At 57.4% G+C, this 16,963-nt stretch overlaps 1 protein-coding gene across 1 annotated transcript; it reads left to right on the top strand.

Moving 5' to 3' along the window:
* Positions 1–23: 23 nt before the first annotated feature.
* Positions 24–16,963, top strand: TNFRSF13B (TNF receptor superfamily member 13B). Its single transcript, XM_046676266.1, has 6 exons — positions 24–33; positions 2,013–2,291; positions 4,760–5,005; positions 15,600–15,785; positions 16,335–16,589; positions 16,816–16,963. Exons 1-5 carry the CDS (start codon positions 24–26, stop codon positions 16,583–16,585), a joined length of 972 nt encoding a protein of 323 aa, XP_046532222.1. The 3' UTR covers positions 16,586–16,589; positions 16,816–16,963.

Raw genomic sequence — 16,963 nt, 5'->3', positions numbered from 1 at the left:
CGGTGCTGCTCAGTTTCGTGACGATGGGTCTTGGTTTGTTAGAATTTATTGTGCCAGACGCCTGATGGGCTCTTTGAATCTGGAAGCTAATGTCCGTCAAATCTGTTTTTTCTGGAACTCCCATGAGTCAATCTTTGGACTTCCTGAAATGATACCATAATTTTCATATCTTTTCTCTCCCTATTTTCTGGGAAATGTCTTCAGTTACAACTTACAACCCTTCTACTGATGTTTTATTCTGGCTATCATATTTCTAATTTCTAGTAATTCTCACTTGTCTTTGCGGCTCGCACGAGGCTTCTCCGCCCGCCTCCTTTGAGCTGTCTGTCATCCGGAGGCGGGGCTCCTGCATGGGGCGCTCTCGGCTGTGGTTCCCCGCTCAGAGTGACGCACTACCAGCTGATTGGCAGTTCTGGGTAAACGGACGGTGTTGTTAAAGTAGAAGCTTTGCCCTGTGGTCAGGCAGCGCCTTCTCATTTTCTTGAGAGAATCTCGCAGTCTGTGCCTCCAGGTCTCTTCCTTTGGGTTGGGCTTCCCGGAGCAGAGGCTGATGATTTCCTGCCAGTTGCAGGCGGGGGAAGGAGACATTGTTAAACGCGGAGCCACAGCACTCAGCTGTGCCCGAGGAGACCCCCAGTCTTCTGCTTGGATGGGCGAGGGGCCGTCACCTGCCTGGGCATGGCGATCTGGCTGGGCTCAAGCCCTCTTTCTATAAATTTCCAGCTACCGTTGCTTTGCCCTCCCTTCCCCCACTGTCGGAGACACTGGTGCCCCCAATTCCAGAGTCTTCCTGGGGGGCTGTGGCTCAGATCAGCTTCCTTCCCCGATGGGCATCAGAGATCTTAAACTGAGGTCAGTCACCCCAGTGTGTCCACCAAACATCTTCCAAAATGTTGCTGACGTCTGTCCCCTGCTGGGGTAACTTCTTCCATTCTCTTTATCTTTGAGGATAAACTTCCTTTTCTGTCCTTTTAGTAGGATTTCAAGGGGGAAGGAACATAAGCTCGTGTGTTTAAGCCGCTGTGTTAAACCAGGAGCCACTGGCCTCTTCTCAGGCAGTTTCATTCAAGAATAAACAAATGCCTTGCAGAATGTTTACAAGAAGTCGTTGGGGGAGCAACGGTGCTGAAATCAGACAGAACATCCTAGAAGAGGTGATGCATTCACACGAGAGGCTCAGCAGCACAAAGGAGCCTCTTCAGGGGCTCAGGGGTCTTGTGGAGCCAGTGACACCAGACACCAAAGTCCAGGAAGGGGCAACGTCAACAACCGACGGTGTAAAAGTCAGAACGAAAGTTAGCTCTGGGAGTGGACGTCAGATGGGAGGGGGCCCCAGAGCGTCTTCCGGGGGCCGGAAATCTATACCTTGGTGTGGGTGGGGGCAACAGGTGTAGACGCACAGAAAAACTCAACAGGCGCACACTTAGGATTCGTGTCCCTACACTGGGGGTGTCTCATCCCTCGGTGAAAAGGAAAAGGGAAGGAAGTTGACATTATTGAGTGCTTGCAGTGTGCTGGGCACGGGCTCCATCTGCTTTTCTCTTTGTTCACTCATTTCATGAGCACCTGCTGTGTCCTGGGCACGATCCCGCTCTCAGGGCCCGGCAGCAAACAAACGTTCAAGTCTCTGCCTGCACAGTGCTCGTGGTGGGGGCGCTGGCACCAGCGCTCACAGAGAGGCGGAGTGACAAGGAACGGGCGCATCAGTGTGCAGAGCAGGGCAGTGTCCTGTCTTGGGGAGAGTCAGAAAGTCTCCTTGAGGGAACGAAGCTGAATCAGAGGTCCAAAGGATCAGGAGGAAGTAACCAACTGAGGACAGGGAAGAAGATCATTTTATGCAAAGGGAACAGCATGTGCCAAGATCCTGTGGTGGGAAGAGGTGTGGCCCATTAAAGAAGGCTGAGAACAGGGCCGCGGGGCCACTGACACGAGGGAGGGGCCTCAGAATGGCCGTTTCACAGATGGGGAAACTGAGGCTCAGGGAGGTGACGTGGCTGCCCCAAGTCACCCAGCAAGTGCAGCCGGGATTGGAAGCCAGCTTTGTGTGGTTCCCCCTCTGCTTGCTGAGACAGAGTGGGAAGGTGAGCAGGAGAGGCCGCCCGGGTTCCAGCCTCCAGTGGATGCCAGCTGCCCTCATGCTCCTTGCCTCTCAGCTCCACAGGGCCTGCGGCCGGGGGCGGCCATGCCATCCTGCCCCGAAGAGCAGTACTGGGACCCCCTGCTGAACGCCTGCCTCTCCTGCAGACCCATCTGTAGCCATCAGACTCCGCGCGCCTGTGCAGCCTTCTGCAGTGAGTTCCGGGCCCGGGCCGGGGGACGGCCGGCTCAGCCCCTGCTTTCCCCTACAGTGGTCCTTCTGGCCCACTGCGCCTGGGGCCTGAGGATGGCGTGATGGGAGGAGATGTACCACGTGGCATCCTTTACCCCTTGATCTTTCTGCTCTGGCCACATGGGCCTCCTTGCAGTTTCTTGAACATGCTGCATTCTTTCCTGCCTCAGGGCCTTTGCCAGGTTGAACCCTCTGCTCCCTGCTACCTAACCTTCGGGACTCAGCCCGAGTGTCAGAGGTCTTCTCTGACTGGCCAACAGAAGTTCGGCCCAGCTTTGTCATCCTCTGTTCTTGCTTTCTTTTTGAACTTTTTCTTATAGAAATTATCAAGCATGGAGAGGACAGCATAACAGACCCCTGACTCCCCATCGTCAGCTTTAAAACTTCCGCCTTGCTATTCCCCAACCAAATTTTTTGCTTGTTTAAAGCAAATCCAAGAACTCATATATTTCACCTGTAAAAACTAGATCATGAATCCCGAACACACAAGGGCCTCTGAAATCGAACCTCGACATCTTAACACCTCAGGCAGCAATTCCTCAACATCGTCTGGATTCAGGACAAATCTAATTTTCTCTGATTATCTTGAAAAATATCTTTTGCTTGCTGCTCTTTCTCATATTCGTTCTTTTCCTTGATGGAACATATGACAGTTTGTGTTGTGTTCTTTCATGTGTGTCTGTTTCATGTCTGTCTCTGTGAGCTCCTCAGGCCCAGCACAGTGCCTGACACATAGGAAGTGCTTCGCAAATACTGTTTGTGGCGAGTGGAGCTCAGAGAGGCTGAGTGACCTGCCCAAGATCGCACAGCATAATAGAGGGAAAGTTAGGATTTGAGCCAGGACTCCAAAACATGATTCTGCACCATTATCCATGAATGAAGTAGAACATTGATTGTGTCATTGCACAAATGTTCATGGAACCTTCCATCCCCTTGAAAATGACCCTTCAAAGAGGCTTTCATTTAATGGGAGAAATGACTACATTTTGAGGTAGAAAGTACAGTACATAAAACGCCACACAGCTGGGTGAGACTGCCTCCAGCTGATGGGCTGGAGAGCAGAGATGTCTTCCTGGAGGAAGCAGCCCCTGAGATGGGTCGTGAAGAGTGCGTAGGTGTGGCAGCCCGATGACGGAAAGAGGGACTAGTGTGGGCAAAGGCCTGGAGGTGGGGAAACACTCGGGAATGTCAAGGCCCACAGGGGAGGTCGTGCAGCCAGACAGTGAGGGAGCTCAGGCACCACCTGCAACAGCCACACTAGGGCCCCTGAGGAGGGGCGGAGCTCACAGGGAACCCAGGAATACCACCGCCAGCAGGCTCATGCCGTCTCATGTGGCTCAGTGGAACCCGGGGCCAGGCGGCGCCACGGCAATGGAGGCGATGGGGCCGTCTGAGTCTGCCCTGAGGTCCCAATTCCACTATCTTTCTGGTCTTTTCCTTTCCTCTGTCAGGCACGTCAGTGTTGGTGTGTTTGCCTTGCAAAGAGGCTAAAATGAGTATTCTCAAACCTTCGCTTAACGGAGCATTTTTTATGATGTGTCAGGCCCTGTGCTGGGGACTTCAAATCCTCACGACCTTAAGAAGTCACTATTACTGTTATTTCTTTCTTGGGCATGAGGAAACTGAAGCACCGACAGGTGTAGCCCTCACAACCTGCAGGTGGTGCAGCAAGGAAGGCCCCCTGGGCTGTGGGGCCTTGCAGTCTGTGCCCTTAACCTCTGCCTCGCGCCGCCTCTGCAATGCGCCCCTCACACCTGCTGCATGCGTCACAGGTGCATGTAGAGAAAGTCTGATTGTAAAGACGAGTGACGAGGAGCCGTGCCCGCAGAGCGCAGACCCCGCCTGCATCCCAGGAGCTCTGCCGAGGCCAGCGGGCTGGGTGGGCTTCGGCTCGCGGGCCTGCTGCTCCTTGGCGCGGACACCTGGTTAAGCTCCCACAATTCTCCTTCATTAAGACACAAGAAACACTTCATTCGAGCTTTCCGACCTTCCTGCCCCTCTGACCCTTACGTCACATGAAATGCGCTTCTCCTTTTTGAAGTTTGAAAACTGCAAGAACTTATGTGATGATGTGCTAACCTAATTTAAAAGATAAAGAGACAATCCTTATATGTTTAGAAACTAAGAAATGCACTTTTAAATAAGCTATAGGTCTAGGAAGAAATAATGATGAAAAGTAAAAACACTTTAAACTACATATAGAAAAAAATACTACATATCAAAATGTGTGTAATGCAGCTAACAACCAGCACTTAGGTGACACAGCACAGCCTTACATTTGCAAATTGGAAAAGGACCTGGATTATTTGGGAATTGCTCTTGGGGAACCGGATTGTGATTTTTTTTTTTCACTTTGATGCCCTTTGAGGCCAGACCCGCAGCTCCCGTGGTCTCGGTCACCCAGTGCCATCACTTGTTTCTGTTTCGTAGAGTCACTGAGTTGCCTCAAGGAGCAAGGCAGGTACTACGACCAGCTGTTGAGGGACTGTGTCAGCTGCGCCTCCATCTGCGGACGCCACCCCAAGCAGTGCACGTTCTTCTGTGAGAACAAGCTCAAGAGCCACATGCACCCGCCCCCGGAGCTCAGGAGGCAGCGGCCGGGCCAGCTTGAAACCAGGTCAGACGGCTTGGGAAGGTACCAGGGACCAGAGCACAGAGGCTCGGAGGCAGGTCCAGGTAAGTCACCTGCGGCTGGCTTGCACAGTGTCGGAGGGTCAGACTGCGGGGAAAGCCAGACACCGGGCCTAAATAACGAGGGTCTGCAAAGCGGGAAGTCCAGAGTCCAGGCAGATGGCCAGAAGCCAGGAGGGTCATCACGGAAGAGAAAAAAATTTAGACAAATTATCCAGAAGTCTGTGGGCAAGAAGGAAGCAGGAGGAGGAAAGACCTGAGGTTGGGAGCCTTATCATGGAGGCTGAATGAGTTCTTAAGACACAGGGCAGCGAGTAACCGGCAGGACTGGCCTTGTGAGCAAGATCTCTTATTCCATTCAGAGGCAAAGGAGACTTCCTAAGGATGAGAAGGAAGAAGTATTACACAAAAGCTGATGGGGGCCGGCCCCGTGGCCGAGTGGTTAAGTTCGCTCACCGTCCAGGGTTTCGCCGGTTCAGATCCTCGGCGCAGACATGGCACCACTCATCAGGCCATGCTGAGGTGGCATCTCACATGCCACAACTGGAAGGACACACAACTAGAATATACAACTATGTACTGGGGGCTTTAGGGAGAAGAAGAAGGAAAAGAAGAAAAAGAAGATCGGCCACAGTTGTTAGTTCAGGTGCCAATCTTTAAAAAAAAAAAGCTGATGGTGGGGGTTGGCTGCTTTGGATATGGTGGGAAAGGTCCCATGAACTGGACATCTGCTAAAGCGCCAAGCACTGAAAATGATCTAATTATCCTCCCAGAAGACACTTCTTGGCTCACCTGCTCTGTGTTGTCAGGAAGGTCGGGCGGGGCTGCCATGTGGATCCGTAAACACTTGAGATGTTATGATGCTGCCCTTGGCCTGTCAGTGGAGAGACAAGAGGCTGAAGCTCCCAGCATGCGGATTGATCTCTTCCCTTTGCCGTGACTTCCTCATGATAGCATCCTTTCCAGGTGGCTGGGCCCTAGTGCCAAGATGCCCAAGGGCGAGCCACGTGTGCCCTGATGAGGGAGGTTGCCCATCCCCAACTTCTGCTTGGTTGGACTGTTGTCTCTCTCTCTCTTGTCTGCTGTCTTGTCCGTGAGCTGCTGCTGCTTCACAAACAGCCTCCAGATTCGGCGGCTTATTCCTCGGGAGCCTGGGGTTTGGCTGGGGCCAGCTGTCTTCGGCTAGCTCAGCCAGAGGTGGCTCCGCTCCATGTGTCTCTCAGCCCCCTCCCAGGTCCAGCGGGCTGGGAAGGCATGTCCTTCTTGTGACAACGGCAGGAGTGTAAGAGGTAGAAATACACAAGGCCTCGGGACGCAGGGGCTGGGAGCTTGCATTACACCATCGCCGCTGCCTGCTATTACTCAAATTGCAAAGCCAGCCAGGTTCAAGGAGGAGAAACAGACGCTGCCTCTTGGTGGGTGGAGAGGCAAAGAATTTGTCGCCATGTTGAGTTGTAATCTAGAACAGCAGAGAGAGAGGGAGGGAGGGAGGGAGGAACAGCACATTCCCACGCAGAGGGTGCGGACACAGAGGGAGCGACGAACTGAGCCACAAAGTGGGGGCACACCTGCTCCTCCCACTGGTGATCCCGTGCCTGCCCTGCAGTCTGCGACACCTTTGATCCTTCCAGCCAAACCCAGAACCTTTCTCACCTCTGATGCAATAGATTCCTCTTCAGATCAATCCTACCTACTTTACAGATCAAGAAACCAAGTCTCAAAATTTGACGTGACAAGCTGAGGGTTGCACACTGGGTGCGTGGCTGAGCTGGGACTCGGGCCAGTCTGTAGGTTTCAAAGTTTGTTCATGCTGCAAGAGCAAAAGTCCCAGAGTGGTGTCCATGGGATTGTCACCCCCTGAGGGTGACCTGCTGCCCATGGGAGATGGTTAGCTATTCTGATTTGTGACCATAGCCGAGCCCCAGCCCTGGAGGGCACTGGGTAGAAGCTGGGAGCCTCATCTTGGCACCAGGGATGGATGCCCCAGGAAGTGTGGATGGGGGTTGTAAGGACATGTTGGGGAGCCAGCATCAGCTGTCCCACTTGTATCAGGCAGGGCCAGGGGACATCATGGGCGCTCCCGGGCCTCGGTGACTTGGTGGCGGTCTTGCACTCTGCCCCTGCCTGAGACTCGCTGGAGCTCTGGGGCCTAGGTCCGCCGTGCTCTCTCCTCTGACGCTTCCGGGTGCCGCTGGGGCAGAAGCGGGATTTGAGGTCGATTGTAAACAGGAAGCACCAGGGCCACATGCCCAGAGGAGGGACCAGGTGTGGACCTGTTTGAGGGGACTGGAGGGCACTATGTGGCCAGGCCACATCTGGCTGCACACAGTGGTGGAGCTGATCTGTCCCCTGCCCTCTTATGGGCTCCTCGAATCCTGCCGTCCCCCCACTCATCCTCCCTACAAGGCCCCACTCAACCTGCTCCAGGGCCCACACGCATGCCTCTCAGAGTGGCCTTCCCTCATTTGATGCGTAACTGTGGAGGGCTTGCTGTGCATGAGGGAGGCAGCAAGAGCAAGGCAGATCCTGTTCCTGTCCCATGGACGTCACAGTCTGAGGGGAGAGACAGACAATGGACAAGACTCGTGCAAATGATAAATTAATCTCAGTGCAGGGTGGCAACACAGCTCAGCCTGGGGTGCGACGGGCAAGGAAGGCTTCCCGAGGCGGGGCCTGGCGGTAGACTGCGGTGGTGGTGCAGGCTGTGGAGGCAGCCCCTGGTTCCATCCCTCACTCACTGTGTGACCTTGAGCAAGTTACTTCACCTCTCTGAGCCTTGGTTCTGTGAGACTGAGGTGACACGTCGTCATGGAGTTGATGCATGAGCGTTCGGTCAGGATCAGAGATGCCCACCCAGCACTTAAGAAGAAAACATGTGTTTCAGAGTCATGGTGGGGGATGGGTGTTCCAGGTGAGGGAATAACACGTGCAAATGCTGGTGGGGGAAGAGGAGCTGTGCCGGGGGGCGGAGGAGCTGTGTGCTGGAGGCAGACCTGGGGGGAACAAGACCAAATCCTGGCGTCAGGGGCTCCCAGCCTAGGGGAGAGGCCTGCACAGGCGCAGGAGGACGACTCCAGGCCCACATGATGAGCTCCCCGCCAGGGGCTGGACGGTCCAGGGAGCCGCCCCTCCACCGCTGAGACTGCGCGAGGCCCCCAGAACAGGAGGAGCACGGCGGCAGGAAGGAGGAGCACTGAGACGGGCGGCAGGCGTTCGGGCGGCTGGACGGGGGCCTGGGAGGGACCAGACACCACATGACAGAGGGCCCGTCTGCCAGGCTGGGGAGACTGACACGCTCCGGAGGCAGGGGCAGCCGCAGAACGCGAGGGCCAGTGCTGGGCTGTAGGGAGACCCCCACCGCCCTGGGGTGGCTGGTGGCGATGGCGGCAGGGGCCCTGCGAGAGGCTGTTTCTGGCAGTAATGAAGGCTGCAGATGCCAAGGCCCTGGGATGGAGACAGAGGGCAGGTGCTTTGGCACAGGATTCGTGGGGCGGAAAGGCCATCATGAGGTGAGCAGCGGGGGCCTCCAGCACAGCTGGCAGCTCAGCCCTGTGGCCTCAGCACTGTGCCCAGAGCCCTTCTTGGGACGGTGTTCTCAAGCACGGAAGCTGAAGCCCCCAGGGTCACAGAGAAAGCAGGGTGCTGAGATGCTGCCAAATAGCATCTCAGGAGAGAAAACCAGACGAAATGTGAAATCAAATGATGTCACACAGATTGCGACATCAGATTGAATCTACGTGTTTCTCCATCAATGCATTCAATAGCAGGATGAGGGCTGGCCAGAGGACGACAGTGCTTTCAAACTCCCAGTGACCATAGGCGACACTTCAGGGTAAAACCACTGAAGTGGGGACGGAGACACCTGTGGTTCTGCTCTTGACAAAGCCACAGTCACTGCTCAGACAACCGGGGGCTGTGGCCTCCACGTCGAGTGGAAGCAAAGGCTAAATTTCAGTCGGCAGCCCGTGAAAATAAAGATTTGTTTTTCTCATCCCAGTCCACGGCGCCCCCCCACTCCATCCGTGGCCCCCAGGTCCCCAGTTAAGAGCTCTGGGAGGTGTGAGCAGGGCCCTCCGCCAGCCTGCCTGCCCCTGGATCCAGCCCCACCTCCCTGTGTGACCCAGGGAAGTTTCTGGACTGCTTGTGCCTAACTGTTCCCACCTGCCACCATCGCAACAACGCCTACCTCACAGGGTACTCGTGAGGCCCAAATGACTTTGGGTTTTGAGTGCACAGGACACGCCAGGCACTGGCAGGACCTCACTGGGCGCAGAGAGCAGAACATGGTTCTTCCCTGGGGGCTGCGCCAGCTTCCTGCAGCTGCTGGACAAGCGCCACCAGCTGGGGGCTCAGAGCATCACAATGTAGGCTCAGTTCTGGACGCCAGACGTCTGATATGGAGGTGTGGGCTGGGCTGCGTTCCCTCCGAGGGCTCTCGAGGAGAATCCTTCCTGGCCCCTAACAGCTTCTTGTACCTCCAGGCACCCCTTGGCTTGTGACTGCATCACTCCAGTCTCTGTCTCCATCTTCACGTGGCTTCTCCTGTGTGTCATCTGTCTTCTCTCCCTCCCTTCTCTTCTAAGGACTCTTGTCATTGAATTTAGGGCCCACCCTAATCCAGGATAATCTCCTCTTGAGATCGTTAACTTATTACACCTGCAAAGGTTCTTTTTTCCCAAATAAGGTCATATTTGCTGTAACGAGGGGGCATCTCTTTGGGGAGCCACCATTCAACCTGCTGCATGGGGTCAGGGGGGAACCAAGATGGACCGAGATTGCTGAATTGGGTCCCCCCATGGGAGGGTAATGCCAGCCTTGGGGGCAGCCAGGATCCCCAAGTGGGTCTGGAGCTCTGGAGAGCATCTCACCTGGAGAACTTGGATTTCATTGGCCTATAAGGTGGCAGTTGTGGTCACAGGAATAGAAAAAGCTACCTGGGGACCCAGGAGGTGTGAGGGGAGAAAAGGACTGAGGAGGAGGCCCTCTGTGGGGGAGTCTGTACCCCAGGGGCCGACAGAGGCCCACAGACACGCTGGGGAGGAGCAGTCAGGGGTCAGAGCAGAACCCTGGATGTTCACCAAGGCATACAAGGAGGAAAGTTCTAGAAGGAGTAGGTCATACCACAGAGAAGGTGCAAATGTCCACCAGCTCTGGCCACAAGGAGGTCAGGGGACCCTATGAAGGGCCATTTTCAGGTGTCCCCAGGTGAAGGCGCCCTGACCCACGGAAATGGCGGGGGCGGGGGCAAGACGGGGGCTGCGGGCTCTCCACCCACAGGCAGGGGGCCCCTCTCACCATCCCTGAGACCAACAAAGCAGGCCTCTTCCTCTCCCCTGTCCAAACCGAGCCTCATCGTTTATCAGTCCCTTAATGTCCTTGAGTCCATTTTAATCAAAGTCCACCAGACAGGAATGCACGGGGCGGCTGGGGTCAGAGCAGCACAGACTGTCCTTCAGGACTCGCTTGTCCACTGTGAGCCCAGGATGCCCAGCCTAGCCCCGAGCCCCATCAGGAAGGTCACAGGCGGTGGGCCTGAAGCCGACAGGGGGCGGCTGGTGTGAAGCCACCGAGGCTGATGTGGCAAGAGAGCTGAGATGGGGCAGCTCGGAGCTGGCGGGCTGGCCCACGACAAGCATCAGGGATGAGAAACCCAGCGGCCAGGCTGAGGGGTGTGCAGGACGCACTGCAGGGTGGGAAACAGCCGCTTTCTTGCGTGGATCACTTCCGTAAAGTCGGGATCAGCATGGTGGGGTGGGGGATGACACTGCTTCTGTCCTGGGAGTTGCTCAGTCTCCCTTCCTTTGGGAGTGGGAGCTGGACTGGGTGCCCCGTGGCTGGTCTGACAGCGGCTGTGCGTTTGTTTTTCTCAGGGTGCAGTGTCTTCTCTCCCCCCGCCCCCCAACTGTGACATGCAGCGTCACCGTGGAGGTGTCCACGCCCCTCTGCCTGCCCAGGGCTAGAGGGAGGTCCTTGGAGCAGGGTCATCAGGGAGACCTGCTTCACAAGACGCTGGGGGCAGAAGCCCAAGAGGAGAGGGCGGATGGCAAGGGGGGGGGGGAGTGGAGAGCAGAGGCGGCGCAGCTTGGGAGTGGGCAGGCCCGGAGTAGGACCGCCCGGCTGTCTTGGTTCACTGAGAGTGGGAGCAGCGGGCTGGCCCCTAGGCGTGACCCAGGCCAGGGAGAAGGGCTGAAAGCCTGCAGCCGCCGCCCCTCCCCGTCCTGCTGCAGCTGCTGGGCCGCTCCTGCCAGCAAGACAGAGGGTCGCTCTCAGGGAGGGGACACTGAAAGAACGGGTGCTCAGGGGTGCCAGGTCCTGATGGGTTTGGGGGTGGGGGTGGAGCAGGAAACGTGGCATTCTGGAAACTGCAACCCCACCTGTCCTTTCCCAAACTTGTCTCCCAGAATGATGGCAGCCAAGTGTTACTCCCACACGCACACGCACGGAGGAGACAGAGGCACCCTCCGTGGGAAAGGCCAGGGACGTGGACACTGGAGGCCCTCCAGGACCTGGCAGCGAGGCTCGCACTCCTGCAGGAACCTCCCTCTCAAGTGCGGACGTTCACGCGAGCGTTGGCAGCACGCAAGGATCGAGGGAAGCACGGAGCATCAGGGCTGCGGGCGGCCGTCCTCGCCACGTGGCCACAAGCCACGCAGGGGGTCCTCCATGAGGGAGGAGGAGCAGAAACCTCCTGTGCCCAGCCTCACTCCTTCCCAAGGACAAACACCCAACCCCCCACCCCCCGCCCCACTGAGCTGCAGGGGTGTGGGGATGCTTGGTGACTTGCTGGAATGTTCTGCCCGGGCCTAGCTGCCTCACACGCATTCGCGTGCGCACCACGGATGCCAACAGCAGTGCTGAGAGAGGAACGTCACACCCCTTTACAGACAAGGAGCGGGGCCGAGAAGCGCAGGACCATGTCCTAGGCCACTGTCAACTCAAGCCGTGCGGCTGCGGGCCCAGAGCGAGCCCTCCTTCCCGCCTGGCTCAGGTGGCTGATCCCGGCCCGGCCCTGCCACGGCCCGGGGGCGCTCGCCCTGCCGCTGAACGACAGGCGACAGCGCTGGGCCAGCGCCAGGGAACCTACTTCCAGGTGAGAGGGGCTTTGAAGACACTGAAAACGAAAGACCAAAACAGAGAGCAGCTCGGAAATCACCCGCCACCGCCGCGGGCCTGTTCGGAGCGCCCAGAGCCACGTGGGACGCCCTGGGGCTGGTGCTTGGCCCCATCTTCACGCAGGGACGGAGGACGCACCCTTTTTCCAACAAAAACTCTTGCCTGTGCCCCTTCGCTCCCGGGGTCAGCAGACGCGCAGCACGGGCCGAGCCTCTCTGTCCGAGTGGCCAGGTCATGGAGGCCGGCGGAGGGCAGCTTCCGAGGTCGTGGACCCAAGTGATCTTTGTGACTGAACAAAGGGGAGCAGAGACATGACTGCTGCGGCGCCCAGGGGCCCTGGGACCGGGCGGCTCTCCTGTCGTGGCGCAGCGTGGGCCTCCGCCTCCTTCCCTAGGCCTGGAATGCACTCTTGAGAGCTGCGCACTGGCCTCAGAGCAGCCGGGAGCTGATTTTCTGTTTTGAATAGATGACTCATACAGATCATTAAAAAAAGAAAAAGAAGGCATTATACACAAAGGTTTTTGGGAAAAGCCTCCAGCCCCGCAGCCGCTTGGGTTCTCTTCCCGGAAGCAACGAGCCCTGGCAGCTTTGTGTGATCTTTTTTGGGGGGAGGAAGTCTCTTCTTGAACTAACATTCGCTGCCAGTCCTCTTTTTCCTTGAGGAAGATTGGCCCTGAGCTAACATCTGTGCCCATCTTCCTCTATTTTGTACGTGGGATGCCGCCACAGTGTGGCCTGATGAGTGGTACTGGGTCCGCCCCCAGGATCTGGACCCGTGAACGACGGGCCACAGAAGCAGAGCACTCGAACTTAACCGCTCCGCTGCCACCCGCTGGCCCCCTGTTGGGTTTTGATTTGCGTTTCTTTTCTCAGCCCAGGGGCTTTGTGAGCTTGTGTTAGGGGAGGTCGCCAGGCAGGAACTAGTTCATTTCCCACAGGAAATCTCAAATCACTGGTCTGGGAAGAGGGACGAAAAGAAGCTGGGACAAGTGCTTCACTCCCTCAGGAGCATCTCTGTGCTGGTCGTCCGCTGTGGCATCCAAGAGCACCCAAAACTGAGTGACCTGCAGATAACAACAATTTGTTATGTCGCATGGCTCTGTGGGTGACTGGGCTCAGCTGGGCAGGTCCTCTGCTGGTGTCGCTTGGGGTGTCCACGTGGTCTCGGGCAGACGGTGCTGGAAGTGGAGTCACCTAGAGGCTCGGCTCTGATGCTGGGCTGGCTGGGCCTCGCCTCTTGTCTCTCTAGTCTCAGGGCCTACCCCTGTCCAAGTGGCCTCTCCAGCTAGACTTCCCAGGGCTCCCTGGAGAGCAAAAGCAGAAGCTGCCAGGCCTTCTCAGGGTGAGGCCAGGACGGGCACTGGGTGACCTCAGCTGCGTTCTCCTGGTTGCAATGAAATCTCCAGCCCAGCCCAGATTTGAAGGGCAGGAGACGGGGAGGCGGTTCTTTGGGGACTAGCTCTGAACACTCGCTGCCACAGGCTCAGAGTTGGTCTGGGTGTTAGAATTCACACTGAAAACATCCGAAACATGTAGATGTTTAGTCTTTCTCTTTGAATCAACACGGCAATTGGTTTGTACTTAGCAGCAGCCTGGTAGCTGGGCTTCCACCTCTGATGTGAAGGCTGCTGGCCTCACCCCTGTGGACCCAGCCAGTACAATGTTTTCATTTTATTCTAGAGGTGAGTAGGAGCAGATGAGCAGATGGAAAGACCCGTAGTTGGGAACTGTGGACGTCACCCTGTTCTGTCCTCTGTCCCTGTGACCTTTGGCTAGATCCTCTCACCTCCTAGGGCCTCACTCTCCAGCTCTGTGGGTCCAGTGTCTTTGTTTTCACTCCCCCATAGCCTCTCTGAACTCTGGGCAAGGGACACGAAGGACAGTGCCACAGGCCTGGGGTAGTGACACCAGCCCACTGAGAGCTTCCGTCTCCCTCTGTGAATGCTAGGGTGGCACCTGCTGGCTCTGTCTCTTGATAAATCTCCTGACTGTCAGGAGCGTGTGTAAGGAGGGAGGACAGTGTCTGCCCCGTCGCCCCCGCGTGCTGGCCCGGAGCACTGGCCTGGCATCCATCAGACTTGCTCCCAGTTGCGGCTCTGCAGGTGGGACAGTGTGACTTGAGACTTGATTTGTCATCTGCAGAACGGACTATAAAATGGTGCAGCCGCTGTGGAAAAGAGTCTGGCAGTTCTTGAAAAAGTTAAACATGGCGTCATCCTCTGAGCCAGCAATTCCACCGCCAGGTATCCACCCAAGAAAACTGAAAACATACATCCACAAAAAAGCCTGTACACTCGTGTTCACAGCAGCATTATTCACAGTAGCAAAAGGCATAAACCACCCCGATGTGCCTTGATGGGTGAATGGACAAACAGTGCTGAACGACCATCCACTGGAATATTACTCAGCCGTAGAAAGGAATGGAGGCCTGAGACACCACCATGCGGATGAGCCTCAGAAACATGCTAAGAGACAGAAGTCAGACCCAAAAGGTCACATAGTGCACGATTCCATTCATGTGAAATGTCCAGAATAGGCGAATCCACAGAGACAGAGAGTAGAGCAGTGGTACCAGGGACTTGTGGGGGGATGGGGAGTGACTGCTGGAGGGCACACGGGTGACGGAAATGTCCTCAAATTACATCGTGCTGATGACTGCATGACCTTGTGAGTACACTAAAAACCACTGGGACGTACGCTTTAAAGCGCTGACTTTGCTGGCATGTGCATTACATCTCAGTTTCTAGGAGGGTCGTGAGTCCTCCTTCGCAGGAGCAGGGGGACTAAAGGAGGCAGTCTGTCATCAGGGTTAGTACGTGGTCCAGTCTTGAGTATGCTGCACACACATTACACTAACCTTTCCACTCCTGGGGCCGGGGGACACCCCAACTCCAGGGGCAAGGAGAAATTTCAAGCGGAGGGCTTTGGCTCAGGGCTGAGTCTTCCTCTGGCATCCAATCCAGAGACTCAAGGCCCTGAGAGGTAGAGTGAGCAGCGCCCCATTTCCCCAGGGCCCTGTGGGTTACACCTGCTCCCAGACGCCAGCAACCACACCTGGCTCGCCCTCGAAGGACGTGCTCCCCTAGCAAACCTCCTCCTTGGAGGAAGGCCCAGGCCAGGACTGGACTATACCATCCACTCGTTTGTCTGTCCACCTCTACGGCCCGGTCTACATCCCAGAGCCAGAGGAGACGGCAAACAGGGCCAGCTCCAGAGGGGGCCAGCTCTAGGGTCCTGGAAGAAGCTGCTACTGGCCTGAGGTGGGGGCTGACTTCCTGCAGGTCCAGACAGCACATCAGCCGAGCGTCAGGGTGCGCGAGGGAGGCAGCCTCTCCAGGAGCCAGAGCGGCCCACAGCAGGCTGGGGGCTGGGGCCTTGGCCTTCCGGGGGCACGGGCATGGCCATGTGGCTCGCTTGGGCCTAATGAGGGGAAAGAAAGACCCTAGGACTAGGGGGCTGCTGGCCTGAGGGGGGACACTTCAGAGAAGGGCCCCTGCTGAACTCAGGGCCTCCCGCTGTCTTGCAGCACCCTCAGGGCTGAAGCTGAGCGCCGACCAGCTGGTCCTGGTCTACAGCACCCTGGGGCTCTGCCTCTGTGCCATCATCTGCTGCTTCCTCCTGGCGGTGGCCTGCTTCCTCAGGAGGAGGGGGGACCGGTTCTCCTGCCAGCCGCCCCCAGGGCCGTGTCGGACTCCGGCCAAGTCCTCCAAGGGTGAGCATGAAATGGGGGTCCTTGCCCTCCCACTGCTGTGGGCCGAGCGACGGGCCGTCCCTCTGTGCTGGCACTGCCCCTGCTTCTAGATGGAGCGCGCTTGGTCGGCTCTCCCTGGGCCAGGTGTGGGCAAAGCCCTGCAGTAGTTTTCCTGTCTTGGTGAAATTAGGTTCAAAGCTCAAGGCCAGGAGAGACAGGTACCTGAGGAAGGAGGGGGGCAGGGGACAGCCAGCAGGTTGCAGGGGCCTGGAGGGTTTGCCCGGATGCAGGGCTTTCAGGGCCAAAACCGAGAGAAGGTAGCCACCCTAGGGGCCTGGGGGCGTGGACAGAGTGTTAGCCAAGTGTGAAAGCCTGCTCCTGCACAAGCAGAAGGGGAGCTGGCGCTGGCTGGGGCTGCCTGGGGGCGGCCGGGTGGAGGAGGGCACCGCGGGAGTGCAGGACAGTTTACGGTCTCCCAGAAGCATTTCCTTCTGCTGAGAGCCCGGCCTGCTGACCCCTGGCTGCAGGGGTCGGGGACAAGGCCAATGCCCTCTCTCCTCCCGCACACAGATCACTGGATGGAAGCTGGAAGCGCGGCGGGCGGCCCGCCGGAGCCGGTGGAGACGTGCAGCTTCTGCTTCCCGGAACGCAGGGCGCCCACCCAGGAGACCGCGGGCGCGCCCCAGACACCCGGGCCCGAGCGCGCTGGGTGGTGGGGGCGCCGCGGCCAGACCGTGGCCGGACAGCCCTGTGCGCATGCCCCCAATGGCGGCCTCGAGGTCGTCTGTGCGCCCGCCCAGGAGGGAGGCCTGGCCACGTGAAACGGTGGGGGGCGGGGAATGGTGAGAGGAGAGGGATGGGGGGCGGGGACTGAGCCAGCGGGCGAAAGAGAGAGGTTGTTGGGGGAGAGATGGGGGAGAGAGGAGGAGAGAGCCGGAGCAGGGAGGGGATGGGAAGAGAGAGATGGTGAGAGGGAGATAGCAAGAGAAAGGGAGGGGGAGGTGCCAGGACAGGACGCTGTCCCTGCCTTTACCCCAAGTCTCCACTATAGGTCACCATCACCCAAACACACCTGCAATAAGGTCGGCCGCGCCTGCTGGACACAGCCCCCAAGAACCCTTCTGTAGAAATAAAACCTTCCACGGCTGCCCGCTCCTCACTGTCGTGGTTGTGGTCGTGTCTTCCCTGGGACGCCTCTG

Source organism: Equus quagga, chromosome 11, assembly GCF_021613505.1.
Source record: "Equus quagga isolate Etosha38 chromosome 11, UCLA_HA_Equagga_1.0, whole genome shotgun sequence".
Lineage (NCBI taxonomy): Eukaryota > Metazoa > Chordata > Mammalia > Perissodactyla > Equidae > Equus > Equus quagga.
The sequence above is the reverse complement of the archived record's forward strand: the minus strand, read 5'-3'. Positions and strand labels throughout refer to the sequence as shown.

What these genes read in the sequence shown, in the direction of transcription:
- TNFRSF13B (XM_046676266.1), top strand. An exon ending in AGGCTCGGAGGCAGGTCCAG is followed by an intron (nt 5,006 to 15,599) that starts GTAAGTCACCTG and finishes GCTGTCTTGCAG; the next exon opens with CACCCTCAGGGCTGAAGCTG. An exon ending in TCCGGCCAAGTCCTCCAAGG is followed by an intron (nt 15,786 to 16,334) that starts GTGAGCATGAAA and finishes TCCCGCACACAG; the next exon opens with ATCACTGGATGGAAGCTGGA.